This window comes from Pelophylax lessonae (genome assembly GCF_965119305.1).
Source record: "Pelophylax lessonae genome assembly, chromosome: 3".
Lineage (NCBI taxonomy): Eukaryota > Metazoa > Chordata > Amphibia > Anura > Ranidae > Pelophylax > Pelophylax lessonae.
The window spans coordinates 497,411,702-497,426,581 of NC_138770.1; the positions used below are offsets into that span (position 1 = coordinate 497,411,702).

At 46.1% G+C, this 14,880-nt stretch overlaps 1 protein-coding gene across 1 annotated transcript in view; it reads left to right on the top strand.

The window, feature by feature from the left end:
* Positions 1–309: 309 nt before the first annotated feature.
* LOC309550601 (uncharacterized protein) overlaps positions 310–14,880 on the top strand; it is a gene marked incomplete at its 3' end in the record, with an annotated part of 41,664 nt that continues 27,093 nt past the window's right edge. Inside the window, exon 1 of the mRNA XM_082250944.1 lies at positions 310–958. Coding sequence (XP_082107070.1) covers positions 319–958 — 640 coding nt within the window. The 5' untranslated portion in view covers positions 310–318. The remainder of the gene's footprint in view (positions 959–14,880) is intronic.

Below are 14,880 nucleotides of genomic sequence, written 5' to 3' on the forward strand. Positions count from 1 at the left end.
TGGCAATCCACCAGACTTTAAAGAAACTACCTGCGTGCTGGCCTTAAGTTCCTGTGAAAGGTGATCCCTGTGAGCTAATCTCCCACACGTGGTGGACTCAGCGGGCAGTTTCTAAAGATGGAGGAAATGTTAAAGGCCCTGCTACAGGCCAATGCAGCTCAGCGAGAAACAAACCGCCAAATCGCAGAGGCCGCTGCAGCACAACAGGCAGCCCAGCAGGAGATGAACCTCCAAATCGCAGAGGCCGCTAGAGCACAACAGGAGGTTGCAGCAGCACAACAGGAGGTTGCTGCAGCACAACAGGCAGCCCAGCAGGAGATGAACCGGCAGTTTGCAGAGGCTCTGCTGGAGTTAAAGAAAGAATTTGCATCTCCTGTGCTAGCTGAACCAAAATTGGTACGTGCCTCGTACCACCTGCAAAAGATGACACCGGCCGATGATGTGGAAGCATACCTGGCGACTTTTGAGAGAGTCGCTGTCCATGAAGGTTGGCCAAACGAACAGTGGGCGGGTCTGTTAGCCCCATTTCTGACAGGAGAACCGCAAAAAGCGTATTTTGACCTGGACCCAGATAAGGCCCAGGACTACGAGACTCTGAAAATGGAGATACTCGCGCGCTTGGGTGTCACTATGGCAGTCCGGGCCCAGCCCGTGCATCAGTGGACCTATTCCAGCAGCAAGCCACCCCGTTCTCAAATGTTTGACCTGGTCCACCTCACCAAAAAGTGGTTGCAACCAGAGACCGTGACGGGCCCCCAGATCGTGGAGTGTGTGGTAATGGACCAGTACCTGCGCACGCTCCCTGCTGCTCTGAGGAAGTGGGTCGGACAGGGGGACCCCAAAACTGCAACCCAATTGGTGGACCTAGTGGAGAGGTACAGTGCTACTGAGGACTTGATGAACACGTCTACGCCCCACTTCAGTGTGTCTAGGGGTACAAGATCGCCCAGCGGTTCTGGTAAGACTTTTCCAGGGTTCAGGTGCATGGGGAAACTAGATAAGACTGCTGTTACAGCTAATGAGACTGTTGGTCCTAGGCCTGGAGACTGGCCAAAGAAGCCAGGAAGGTCTTTGGGACCGCTAAGAGGACTGGGGATAGAACACATACAGTGTTTCCGCTGCCATGCATTTGGGCATATTGCTGCAAACTGTCCTATAAATGATGAACCTATGCAATGCGATTTTGCTTATAGGAAAAGACGCATATCTTTGTTTGCACAGGTCGCATATACTGCTTCATGTCAGAGTCGCATTTAAAAACAAATGTGTGTTATTGCAGTGGATGGAAAGCCGCTCACAGCCCTGCTAGACTCTGGAAGTGTAGTGACCCTAGTCAGAAGTGATTGTGTAAATCCCACAAAATTACACCCCAGCACTATCGGGGTCATTTGCATCCATGGGGACACTCGGGACTACCAGACAGCAGTGGTTGAGGTTGATACCCCTTGGGGCAGTGTGACCCATTCAGTGGGGGTGGTGCCTTCGCTACTTCATGAAGCTTTAGTGGGGAGGGATTTCCCCCATTTTTGGAGGTTGTGGGAGAACAAGGGGAGGCTGGTGGAGAGAGCTCCCCCTGCTCCGGAAGCAAAGGAACTCTCACCAGACCCTTTTTGCCAAAGTGAAGGAAACCCTGTTGGGGGAATCGAGGGAGCTGGAGATCCTCTTCCTTTCCCTGTCATGGCTGGGGAGCCGGAGGACCTGGAAGCTAGCTCCCAGCCAGAGGGTAACGAACAGGAGGACATTTCTGGACCTGACAATGAGAGTAGCCAAAATGTGGTACCCGACTTAGAAGTCAGGAGAGAGGATTTCTGTACCGAGCAATTACGAGATGTCACCCTCCTTAGAGCCAGAGAAAACGCTAAGATGGTGGAGGGGGAACCAGTAGATCCTCACTGGGGGGTGTATTTTCCCTACATGGCCATTAAAAACAATTTACTGTATCAGGTGATAAAACGTGGAGGGGTTGAACAGCTGCTGGTTCCCAAACCCTTCCGCAGGTTGGTCCTAGACCTGGCCCATGGTCATGTAATGGGGGGACATCTCGGTATCGAAAAGACCAGGGAGAGAATCACCCAGAGATTTTTCTGGCCCGGGTTGCATGCAGATGTCAGGGGGTACTGTGAATTATGCCCTGAGTGCCAAATGTCGGCACCATCGCCCCATTTTCGCAGTCCCCTGGTCCCTCTACTAATCATCGAGGTTCCTTTTGAGAGGATCGGCATGGACCTGGTGGGGCCGGTAGTGAAGTCTGGCCGGGGTCACCAGCATATTCTGGTAATCCTAGACTATGCGACACGCTATCCTGAGGCCATACCCTTGCGTAACACTTCCGCTAAGGCTATCGCCAAGGAGTTAGTCCAGGTGTTTAGTCGAGTGGGAATCCCAAAAGAGATCTTAACCGATCAGGGCACCCCATTTATGTCCAGGGTTACCAAGGAACTGTGTAGATTATATAAAATCTCCCATCTCCGTACCTCTGTCTACCACCCCCAAACAGATGGTTTGGTGGAAAGATTTAATAAAACCTTGAAAAGTATGCTAAAAAAGGTGGTTGACAAAGATGGGAGAAATTGGGATTTTTTGCTCCCATATCTTATGTTTTCCATACGAGAGGTTCCGCAAGCATCCACAGGCTATTCTCCCTTTGAGCTCTTGTATGGTAGACATCCCAGGGGGCTGCTGGATGTTGCCAAAGAAACATGGGAAGGTGAGGCCACCCCATATAGAAGCGTCATAGAGCATATCTCCCTGATGCAAGATAGAATCGCTGCTGTCCTGCCACTGGTACGAGAACATATGGAGCGAGCGCAGGAGGCCCAGAGGAGGGTCTATGATCGGGGTGCCAGAGTCCGTACTTTCAGCCCCGGGGACAGAGTGTTGGTACTGGTTCCCACGGTTGAAAGTAAGTTTCTAGCCAAGTGGCAGGGTCCCTTTGAAATTATCGAGAGGATAGGAGAGGTCAACTATAAAGACTACCAACCAGGGAAAAGGAAACCACAACAAATTTATCATGTGAATCTCTTAAAGCCCTGGAAGGACAGAGAGACTTTATTGGCTGCATCTCCGGCCCCAGCAGACCGGGTGCCGGTGACACCTGACGTCCCCATAACAGATTCCCTGTCGGTGGCACAACAAAATGATGTTAGGGGATTTGTGTACAAAAATAGAGACTTTTTCTCCCCCTTACCTGGACTGACCAATGTGATCCAGCATGATATAGTGACGGAACCAGGGGTTCGCGTAAATTTAAAGCCATATAGAATCCCAGAGGCCAGGCAAGAGGCAGTCGCAAAGGAAATAAAAAAAGTTGGATGTAATAGAAGAGTCCCACAGTGAATGGTCTAGCCCCATAGTATTGGTCCCAAATCCTGATGGCACTATCAGGTTTTGTAACGATTTTAGGAAACTCAACAGTGTATCCAAGTTCGATGCATACCCGATGCCTCGGGTCGACGAACTCGTGGACAGGTTGGGACAGGCCCGCTACATAACAACCCTAGATCTAACGAAAGGCTATTGGCAAATACCCCTAACTGAATCAGCCAAAGAGAAGACTGCCTTTTCCACTCCTGAGGGCTAGTTTCAATACAAGCGGATGCCTTTTGGTCTGCATGGGGCCCCTGCATCCTTCCAGAGAATGATGGACAAAACTTTGAGACCACATCGCTCATACGCAGCTGCTTATTTGGACGATGTGGTCATCCATAGCCTAGATTGGGACTCGCATCTGCCCCGAGTACAAGCAGTGGTAGATTCCCTTAGGGAAGCAGGTCTCACGGCCAACCCAAAAAAGTGTGCCCTAGGCCTGGAGGAGGCCAAATACCTTGGGTATGTTATTGGTCGGGGACTGGTCAAGCCTCAGACCAATAAGATTGAGGCAATTCAAAAGTGGCCCCAACCGGTAAACAAAAAACAAGTTCGGGCCTTCCTAGGCATTACGGGGTATTACCAGCGGTTTATACCTAACTTTGCCACCATTGCCGCCCCTCTGACTGACCTAACGAAGGGTAGAGGGTCGGTCATGGTCAAATGGAATCCTGAAGCGGAGGAGGTGTTTTAGAGTAAAGTAGGCCCTTTGTGTACTGCCGGTGCTGGTGACTCCGGACTTCACAAAGGAGTTTGTGCTACAGACTGACGCCTCCGAGGTGGGCCTAGGTGCTGTACTATCCCAAAACAGAGGTGGTGAGGAGCACCCGGTTGTATACCTGAGCCGAAAGCTAAACAAGCATGAAAAAAAACTATGCTATAGTTGAGAAGGAATGTCTTGCTATTAAGTGGGCTTTGGACTCCCTGAAGTATTACTTGTTGGGGAGGTCGTTTAAGTTGGTCACTGACCATGCTCCCCTAAAGTGGATGTGTGACAACAGGGAGAAAAATGGCCGCGTGACAAGATGGTTCCTGGCTCTACAGCCGTTCAAATTTACAGTAGAGCATAGGGCGGGCAAGCTCCAAAACAATGCGGATGCCCTCTCCCGCATACACTGTATGATTGGGTCTATTGCTCAATCGCCGGCGCTTGAGCAGAGGGGGAGGATATGTGACAGTATGCGAGGTGAGATAGTAGATAATCGCTATATTTCACCTCGCATACGTTCTGTGGTGAGAGACTGAACCGGAATCCGGGCCGGGGTTTTTCCAGCCTCGGTGACAGGCTAGGTTCCGGTCCAGAGATTGTGAGTTACCTGAGTCCATGCTCAGGTGGACTTTAAATTAACAGGAAAAGAGCACAGAAGGGCTCTGGCCTGAGACTCAGAAGGGAATCTGAGAGAGGAGCTCTGTGTGGACTTTCAAAAGAACAGGTTTGCTTTACTATGTGTTTTTGTGGGTGATGAGGACCAGCCCCACACTGTATAGTGAGGAAAACCGTTGTTTAGTTTAGCGCCGGACGGCAAGGATTTATTTTATTGTTTTTTTGTTTTTGTATCTTTGCAAACCTCTGCTGAAATAAAGCTGGCAATCCACCACCAGACTGTAAAGAAACTACCTGCGTGCTGGCCTTAAGTTCCTGTGAAAGGTGATCCCTGTGAGCTAATCTCCCACAATATATATATATATATATATATATATATATACTGTATAAACAGTATATTATAGCTTCATAATATTTTATATTCTAAAAAAATTGTTAGTACTCCTGCACTAAGTAGGTAGAGTAAGTAGGCTGCATTAGGCATACAGGGTTGTATTTTTTTGCTGGCCCGGATGACCAGCATCTCTGAAGACAATAAATTTACACTGCTAAGACAGTGAGATAATTTTTCTTTTGTGCAGTTTGCTAAAATATAAAGGGAGAGAAAAAAATTCCTGCGCTAAGTTAAATAAATGACAGTGTATTCGATATGAATTATGTGAGCAGCTAGCACCAAAATCAACTAACAGTGATCAATAACCAAAATCTTTACAAAAAGTGCAGCGCTAAAGTAATTTGAATAATAATGTGGCAAGTGGAGAACCACAAAAAAACATATACAATATAAGCAAAATAGTGTCCAAAATACTGAATAAAGTCCCAAAACAGAAATGCAAATGAAAATGAATCCGCATGCAAGGTGTTGAGGAGAACAATCCTTTTCAGTGACACCCAGGGAAAAGTGGAGGATGGGGACACCTCTGTGCACAAGTATCACAAGCAGCTTACCAGAACTCCTTGGCTACTCAATTTAATGAGACAGCCTCTCCCAGCAAGATGTTATACCAATGTCACCAGCGGTTGTCAAGCTCCAATGCTTCATAATCACTCCATCATATAAGCATGAGTATATAAAAAGAATAAAAGCCCATAGCGTAATTCCGTAACATATAAAATCCAATTTATTAAAAGAATACTACTCACAGTGAGAAGGTAAAAAACAGGTACATAGAACAGTGCGGCGTCCCGCAATTGTCCAAAACAGCATCAAGCAATGTAAAGCAGCCGGCTCCGTAAGGGGGCGTGTGGACTTTGCATCTGGAGTCGCCAACGTTTCGTCATCAAAAGACTTCGTCTGGGCGTGGCGACGCCCAGACGAAGTCTTTTGATGACGAAACGTTGGCGACTCCAGATGCAAAGTCCACACGCCCCCTTACGGAGCCGGCTGCTTTACATTGCTTGATGCTGTTTTGGACAATTGCGGGACGCCGCACTGTTCTATGTACCTGTTTTTTACCTTCTCACTGTGAGTAGTATTCTTTTAATAAATTGGATTTTATATGTTACGGAATTACGCTATGGGCTTTTATTCTTTTTATATACTCATGCTTATATGATGGAGTGATTATGAAGCATTGGAGCTTGACAACCGCTGGTGACATTGGTATAACATCTTGCTGGGAGAGGCTGTCTCATTAAATTGAGTAGCCAAGGAGTTCTGGTAAGCTGCTTGTGATACTTGTGCACAGAGGTGTCCCCATCCTCCACTTTTCCCTGGGTGTCACTGAAAAGGATTGTTCTCCTCAACACCTTGCATGCGGATTCATTTTCATTTGCATTTCTGTTTTGGGACTTTATTCAGTATTTTGGACACTATTTTGCTTATATTGTATATGTTTTTTTGTGGTTCTCCACTTGCCACATTATTATTCAAATTACTTTAGCGCTGCACTTTTTGTAAAGAGTTTGCTAAAATAATCTGTGACTAGTCTCAGATTATCTTAGCAAACTGCGCAAAAGAAAAAATATCTCACTGTCTTAGCAGTGTAAATTTATTGTCTTCAGAGATGTCTGATGTCAGCTCTTCTTGATTGGAATCGTCACTGAGGGTACAGCATCTGCAATCCTTAAAGTGGTTTTAAAGCCTAAACATTTTTTACCCTAATGCATTCCTTTCATTAAGGTAAAAAATGTTTAGGTGTCTGCATCCCCCCCTCACCCCCCTCTTTTACTTACCTGAGCCCTCATTCGATCCAGTTCACTAACGTCTGCAGCTCTTCACTCTTCTCACTTCTGGGTCTTGCTGGCTTTGCTGGGGCATTGGAAGCTATTTGCTCCCAGTGCTGTCAATTAAAGCCAGTGACGAACAAGCTGGGGGCGGGGTCGAGTCCCACTGTCTGTGTCAATGGACGCAGCAGCAGGACTCGGGTGCTAGCAAGTATGAGTGCTTCCCATATTTGAGCAGGAGGGCCTGAGGCAAGAGAGTGAGCACATGGTCCCTCCCACATATATATCCTCCCCGAGAATGCACCAGCGGCCAAGAACCTCCTACTGGGTTGGCTGCAAGAAGAATAAAATAAATAAATATTCATACCTCAACCTAGTTGCACTATCTCATAGTGGCCTGTGATGCCAGTGACACCTACTGGCAACAGTGAGAAATGCACAACCTGAGATTAGGGAAAGATCAGATAAACTGTAATGCCAAGCCGCTGCAAGCAAAGCCAACAGAATACTGGGATGCATAAAAAAGGGGGTTCACTCCAGAAATAAAGAGATTATTCTCCCTCTCTACAAGACTCTGGTCCGGCCACATCTGGAGTATGCTGTCCAGTTCTGGGCATCGGTCCTCAGGAAGGATGTGCTGGAACTGGAGAGAGTCCAGAGAAGGGCAACAAAAATAATTAGGGGAATGGAGGACATCAGCCAAGAGGAAAGACTACAAGCACTGCACTTATTCTCTCTGGAGAAGAGACGATTGAGGGGGGATATGATATCAATGTACAAATACTGTACTGGCGACCCTAGCATAGGAACAAACTATTCAGAGAAAGGGAATACAATAAGACACGTGGCCACTCACTAAAACTAGAGGCAGCCATCCTTCCATGCAGCAGCATATCTGATGCCCTCTATCCATTCCACTGCCTCCACTTAGCTCAGCATTGTACTCTCTCTCTCCTGGTCTGAGAGGGCTCAGAGCTTTCTAACCTGGCTGGCTGGAGATGTGGAGGCGGAGAACCAGCCTGTCAGAAGGCGAGCTGGCTGGTGTTTCTGGAGGACTCCAGGAGCTCGGCTGGGTCGGTGTCTGCTGGGTCGCAAAAGAGGGCTCAGCCTGTAAATTGGCTGACGACATGGAGATGGCCAAGGACAGCTGAGAGTGACCGGGACGAGCCAAACGGCAGCTGACAGTCTGCAGAGGCGCCCGGGGGAGTCCTGGAAAGAGCCGAGGAGTCGCAGGAGAGTGGGAAGGCCAGCTAACGGATTGGAGACCAAGGAAAATTAGTCAAGACTGGACATTCACAGACACGGCAGTCTCTGCTGAGAAAGGGAATTAAAAGTGGGGTAAGCAGAACCCCTTTGGATTCTTACTGATCCAAACAACCTCTCTAAAGTACAACTGACCCCTTCCCCAACGCATGTCAACTATCTCTTTGCAGACCAACAGAGTGGTGAGTTTTTTTCCTTTTTTTTTTCCTCTCTCTGCTGTTGACTTTGCTTAGCATTGACTGCTTGTTGAATTCCATCAGCTACACGGGGGATATAGGAACACCACAGGGGTCTGGGAATGAAAGGGGCTGGACAATAAAATATATCATTATGAGAGGTAAAACAGCAAGAGGAGCAAGATAAGCTCAAGTACTGGAACAATCAAAAAGTATATGACACAAGAAGGTGGCCCAGTTAAGCACGTACTAAAAAAACAACAGGGATCCCTTGCAAGACAGGTAGAAGTAAAAGAAAAAAGTAGACAAAACAGACCATTAATGGGTACAAACACTCTTGGGCAGCCAGGAGTGGAACAGGACTTAGAGAGCGACCCAGAGATGGATCACACTGCAGAACAAAATACGAATGCCCAATTGTCTACAAAAGCAAAAATGGCAGCTAAGTTTGCAGCATTAGAAATGTCTTTAAAAACAGAAATGGCAACAATACATAACAACTTGGGCCACCTACTGTCACGTGTTGAAGATATGGAAAAAAGACAAGACAGTCACACACAAACAATTAGGGCTGCTGATAGAAATCGCGGAGCCCCGTACAGACTGCCTGACAGCCCCCTCCCAAGAAAATATTAAAGCTAAAAATACAATAAAAATCATTATTAGAAGACACAAATACAACATAATTCACAGAATTCCTGCTATATCTAAAAGATAAAACTGAGTTGATAAATAAATCTCTGTGTGTGAATGTGGTCTTGGGGCTTATCACATGGGTTCTGTGGTTTGTACAGTGTGAATCAGTGGTTCATTTATGTGGCTTAAGCCACCTGGAGCTGTACAAACACAGCTGCAGGTCCTTATTTGAAAGGTGTGGGGATTCAGGTGTACAGCTCGAACACAGACAGTGTGCATTTGGGGACCGCTCATCTGCACACCTGTCCAATTAAAAAAAATTGCAAAAACCGTATTTTGATTGGTTTGCGCAAAAGTTATTGCGTTTACTAACTAAGGGAAAGATTTTTGTAATTTTTATTGTTTTTTTTTTAACGAGTAATGGCGGCGATCTGCGATTTTTTTGCAGGACTGCAACATTACGGCGGACAGATCGGACCCTTGACTGACATTTTTGACACTTTTGGGGTTACCAGTGACATTACTACAGTAATCAGTGCTATATATATGCACTGTTACTGTAAAAATGACACTGGCAGTGAAGGGGTTAACTTTATTTGAGAGGGAGGGGTTATGTGTGTCCCTAGGGGCGTGTTTCTTACTGTGATTGGATGTGGCTAGTTGTGTAACAGCACAGATCAACGGTCCTACATAGCAGGACCGTATGATCTGTGCTTTTACACAGGGGAGAATGACAGGCGGCTTTGTTTACATTAGCCGCCTGCCTTTCTCCCTCTGTAACCGACGATCGTGAGTGACCGGTCACTCGCGCGGGGGGGTCTGTGAGGGAGCGGGAGTGCACCTCCAGCGGTGCGCGCTCGCTCCCTAGACCCTCACAGGCTAGCGACGTAGACCTACGTCGCTTTACCTGTGAGGGGCTGACTGCCGACGTAAATCGTCATTAGGCAGTCGGCAAGTGGTTAAAAGAAGTACTTGTCAAACATGTGTAAGTGTTTTTTTTTTTCTTTTTACTGTTTCCTTTTTTTTTGTGAATGAGCAGGTGTTCCAATGTATACTCATTCACAAGTGGAGGGGGGGGGGCATCTGAAGGCCCCCTGATTGTTAATGGAGGCTTCCATATTCTTATGGGCCCCCACCCTCAGATCCCCAAACCACAGGGCCAAGGTTGTGAGAAAGAGGCCCTTATCCTATCAACATGGAATCAAAGTGCTTTACCAGGGGACTACCCAGTGGAAATGTACCCTTTATTAACATCAACAGAAGCACCTCATTGAGGATAAGGGTCTGGTATACATGAAGGGAATCCCCAACCATGTAAACAAAGGAAAAGGGATGATTGACTGTAGGAGAGTCCAGCGGGTGGTGAGCGCAGTGAGCCGGACGCGATTCCAATGCGGTAATATCACAAGCTGTGAATTGCCTATTGTCAGCTGCGGATTCCTTAATCTCCTTTTTTGCGAGAACCTGTATATATTTATCTACGTCTGAATCCTGTAGTGCACTGGAACAATGCACTTTTTAAGTGAGTGTGATTCTTTTTTTATGATAAATTATTGTTTCATATGGAAAGCACTATGATATATCTTAATATATTTTGGGCATATATGACGCTATACTGAACAAAATCAAAAGGATATTAACGAGTACACCAGAACAGAATCAACACTCCCCTATATGGGAAAAAGCATGGTTTGACAGGAATATTGAGTGGGTCAATACCCTAAGGTGAGACGCTAGTGGTGGTGTTTGTCACTAGTGGTAATATATAATCATCTTTGGATGTGTTCCGGTTTTTCTCCTTGAGGTATCGAGTGTAGTGATTTTCCACCTGTTGGGAGTACTATTGTTAAGGACTTGCCCATAGCACCCGGTTGGACTGCTTTTTACCTATCACTTTGGATTGCAGCTAATACGCAGATTTTCTTCTTAGTATATATTCATTGAGTTGAATACTTGACCATTGTATAGAGATTATGTTTTTAGGATTAATATTCACATGTGGTGTAGTGAGGGCTTTAATTATTTGCATTGTTTGAATAATGTGATGTGGACATATAGAACAACACCATTATTGCTTGATTATAACTACATATTAAAACACCAGGTCCCTTTCAAGGCCTGGATAGAGGTGCCCACAGCATCGGGTGCTGATGGGTCGTAGTGGGATGTACATGCCCACGTACCCCCCTCCCCTCCCCCTTTTTTTTCTGTTTCGTCTGCTCCCTTCCTTACTTGTCTATCTGCTGCTCTCATCTCTACTATGGAATATACTTATCTGACCTCCTTTACAGATATCCTTTTTATTAGCACGTATAGAACACCCACCAATTACTTTAGGATTCCTTTTTCTGCACTACCAACCATACCGAATTACCGCCCCCCCCCCCCCTTATCTCATAACCCGATACGGTTGTCTTGCGCCATTATAGTTTTTCGTGCTACTGAAGTTGAACCATGTCATATCACATTACTGCCGTTATCCTTACAACTCCACTCTTGCATTATGTGTTCATAGACAGTACTACTTTTTGGCGTCATCTGTAAATGCTGTTGTATGCCTGGTTCATCGCTATATCTGTTTATCTCCTGTTCTTACTATATCTCTGTTTTGTAAAATCTTCTGCCTTCACTAACACTAAAACACCAGGTCCCTTTAGCTACATAGAGACATTTAGCCACACGACGGTGCAGGAGCCTTTTTTTGTCAAAAGAGAAGGGATAGTTTTAAAAAAGTGTTGGGCTTCCTCCTCCATAATTTATACCAGGCCCTTCAGGTATGGTATGAATTTTAAAGCAAACCCCATGTAAAAAAAAAAAAGGCATGACATACCACGAATTCCATACCGAAAACAAAGGTCTGGTATGGATTTTAAAGATCCACACCAGACCCTTATCCAACCATACAGTCTGGCAGTCCAGGAAAAAAAAAGAAGGAAAAAAATCTAGTTTTTGAGTTCAAATTAAAAAAAAAAATCATGTTGTCCAGAGATTTAAATCTATGTAAATCACAATGTCCGACACCCATAGACCTGCCGAAAGAAAACAAATTGCCAATCCCTGACACATTTTTTTAGTCACTTCCCCTGGCCTGAATCATGCGCAAACCAGTGATGTGTCAAGGTCTTACCTTGTCCTCCTGTTGACAGCCATATTGGACATGTGCAGACTGCTGCCTCTGATAGACTCTGATTGCATCATCACTTGCCTGCTGCCTGGGCATGCAATTTGATTATATTTATCACCTGATGAGTTGCAGTCCTTGCCCTTGTGTTTGTACTCCAAGGTGCATCTCTGCTAGCAGTCTTCTGTTCTCTGTGTTCCTCCGTGTATGACCTGGCTTGGCTGATGACTCTCCTGGCTTTCGACCCAGGAAAGGCAGATGACCTGGCATCAGCAGACGACCCGGCATTGGCAGATTACCCGCTTCTGGACTTGAGCCCGGCTTGGATGACTACCAGTTTCTGGACTTGACCCCGGCCTGTTCCTGTTCCCAATTCCTCACTCTTGTTGTGCGTTTATTGTTGTTTGCTCCAATAAACTGCTTTATTTTACCTGCATCCCCATGTGGTCTGGTTTCCTGGCCCCCTGACATGATGTTATTGACCAACTATGGCCATGTTCATATTTATTATTATTATTATTCAGGATTTCTATAGCGCCAGCAGTTTACGCAGCACTTTACAATGTTAGAGGGAGACAATACAGTTACAATACAATAAAATGCAAGAGGATTAAGAGGGCCCTGCTCAGAAAAGCTTACAATCTAATAGGGTGGGGCAGGTGGTACAAGAGGTTGTAACAGTAGGGAATGAGCTGTGATAGGCTTCCCTGAAGAGATGAGTTTTCAGGGATCGCCTGAAAGCAGCTAGAATAGGAGATAGCCGTACAGGTTGAGGTAGAGCGTTCCAGAGGATGGGAGAGGCCCTTGAGGAATCCTGGAGACGAGCATGAGAGGAGACAAGGGAGCTTGAGAGTAGGAGGTCTTGAGCGGAGCGTAGAGGACGGTTTGGGTGATATTTGGAGACAAGATTGGGGATGTAGCTCGGGGCAGAGTTGTGAATGGCTTTGTATGTTATGGTTAGTATTTTGAATTTAATTCGCTGGGCAATCGGGAGCCAGTGTAGGGATTGGCAGAGAGGGGAGGCAGACATTGAGCGGTTGGTAAGGTGGATAAGCCTGGCAGCAGCATTCATGATGGACTGAAGAGGGGATAGCCTATAAAGTGGTAGGCCTAAGAGAAGGGAGTTGCAGTAGTCGAGGTGAGAAATAACAAGGGAGTGAATGAGTAGCTTGCTTGGTGGTTTCAGTTGTTAAAAATGGGCGAATTTTTGAGATGTTGTGGAGGTGAAGTCTACAAGTTTTTGACAATGATTGGATTTGGGGCTGAAAGGACAGGTCAGAGTCTAGGATTACACCTAGTACCCTGGCATGAGGGGAGGGATTGATGGTTGCGTAAATAGTTTTGATGGAAAAGTCATGGGGGGGGGGGGGAGGCGGGGGGGAAAATTACCACCTCAGTTTTAGAGTGATTTAGTTTGAGGAAGTGGTGCGATATCCATGTTGATATGTCAGTAAGTAAGCTAGCAATGTGAGAGGAGACTGAAGGAGTGAGATGATGAGTAGACAGATAGATTTGAGTGTCATCGGGGTAGAGATGGTATTGGAAACCGTGGGCGGTTATCAAGTGACCGAGGGAGGTGGTGTAGATAGAGAAGAGGAGGGGTCCAAGAACAGAGCCTTGGGGAACCCCCACAGAAAGGGGCAATGGGGAGGAGGAGGTAGAGTTGTGGGTAACACTGAAGGAGCACTGCGATAGGTAGGAGGAGAACCAAGATAGAGCAGAATCTTGGAGGCCAAGGGAACAGAGTTTATTAAGAAGGAGCGGGTGGTCAACAGTGTCAAAGGCCGCAGAAGGGTCAAGTAGTAAGAGTATGGAGTAGTGGCCATTGGTTTTGGCAGTTAGTAGATCATTGGTGAGTTTTAGTAAGGCAGCTTCTGTGGAGTGCTGTGAGCGAAAGCCAGACTGTAAGGGATCAAGAAGGTTATTTTCACTGAGGTAGGAGCTGAGACGGTTGTAGACTAAGCGTTCCTGAAGTTTAGACGTGAATGGGAGCAGTGAGATGGGTCTTAAGTTGTTCAGGTTGGTGGGGTCCAGTGAGGGCTTTTTAAGTATGGGAGTGATCTGCGCATGTTTTAGAGGGGAGGGGAAGGTGCCACTAGAGAGGGAGAGATTAAAGATGTGAGTAAGGGAGCATAGGATAGAATAAGAGGGTGTCTGTAGTAGTTGTGAGGGAACAGGATCCAGGGAACAGGTGGTTAGGCGGGCATCTGAGAAAATGTTTTTAACCTCTTCAGTAGTAGCCAGTTCAAAGGAGGAAAGTGTTGACTGTACTGTTTAGCAAGGTATGTTGAGTGGGGAAGATGTGCGCAGTGGCGGTGTCCTCACGTATTGCATCAACCTTATTTTTTAAGTGATTGGCAATCTCTTGGGCAGTGATTGAGTTAGTGAGTAGAGGGGGTGGGGGACGAAGCAGAGAGTTAAAAGTTGAGAAGATATTTGGTCAATGATGTCTTTGTTTATATCAGCTGTCATCCACCAGAGCTGTTGTTGGGCTGAGGAAAGTGTGCCTAGCCATCAGTATATTTTTCATTCAGTAGGTTGGTGGGTGTCGGTCATTTTGATTGATGTGGATCTACTTATATCACTGGATGATGCAATTGACAGTGGATTTACATCATGGGACATTTTTTTAAGGAATTCTTTTGTTAAAAGACATACAAAATGTGTTTTTATCTGTTTCCTTTTTCTTGTGAATGGGTACTATGTACCACTTACTTATTAACATGATGGAGGGGTTTGTTATCTCGAGGCCCTGTTATTGTTAAAGGGACCTTTCAGAATCTGATAAGCCGCCTGTCTATAGCCCTGTACAATTACTTGTCCAAGGT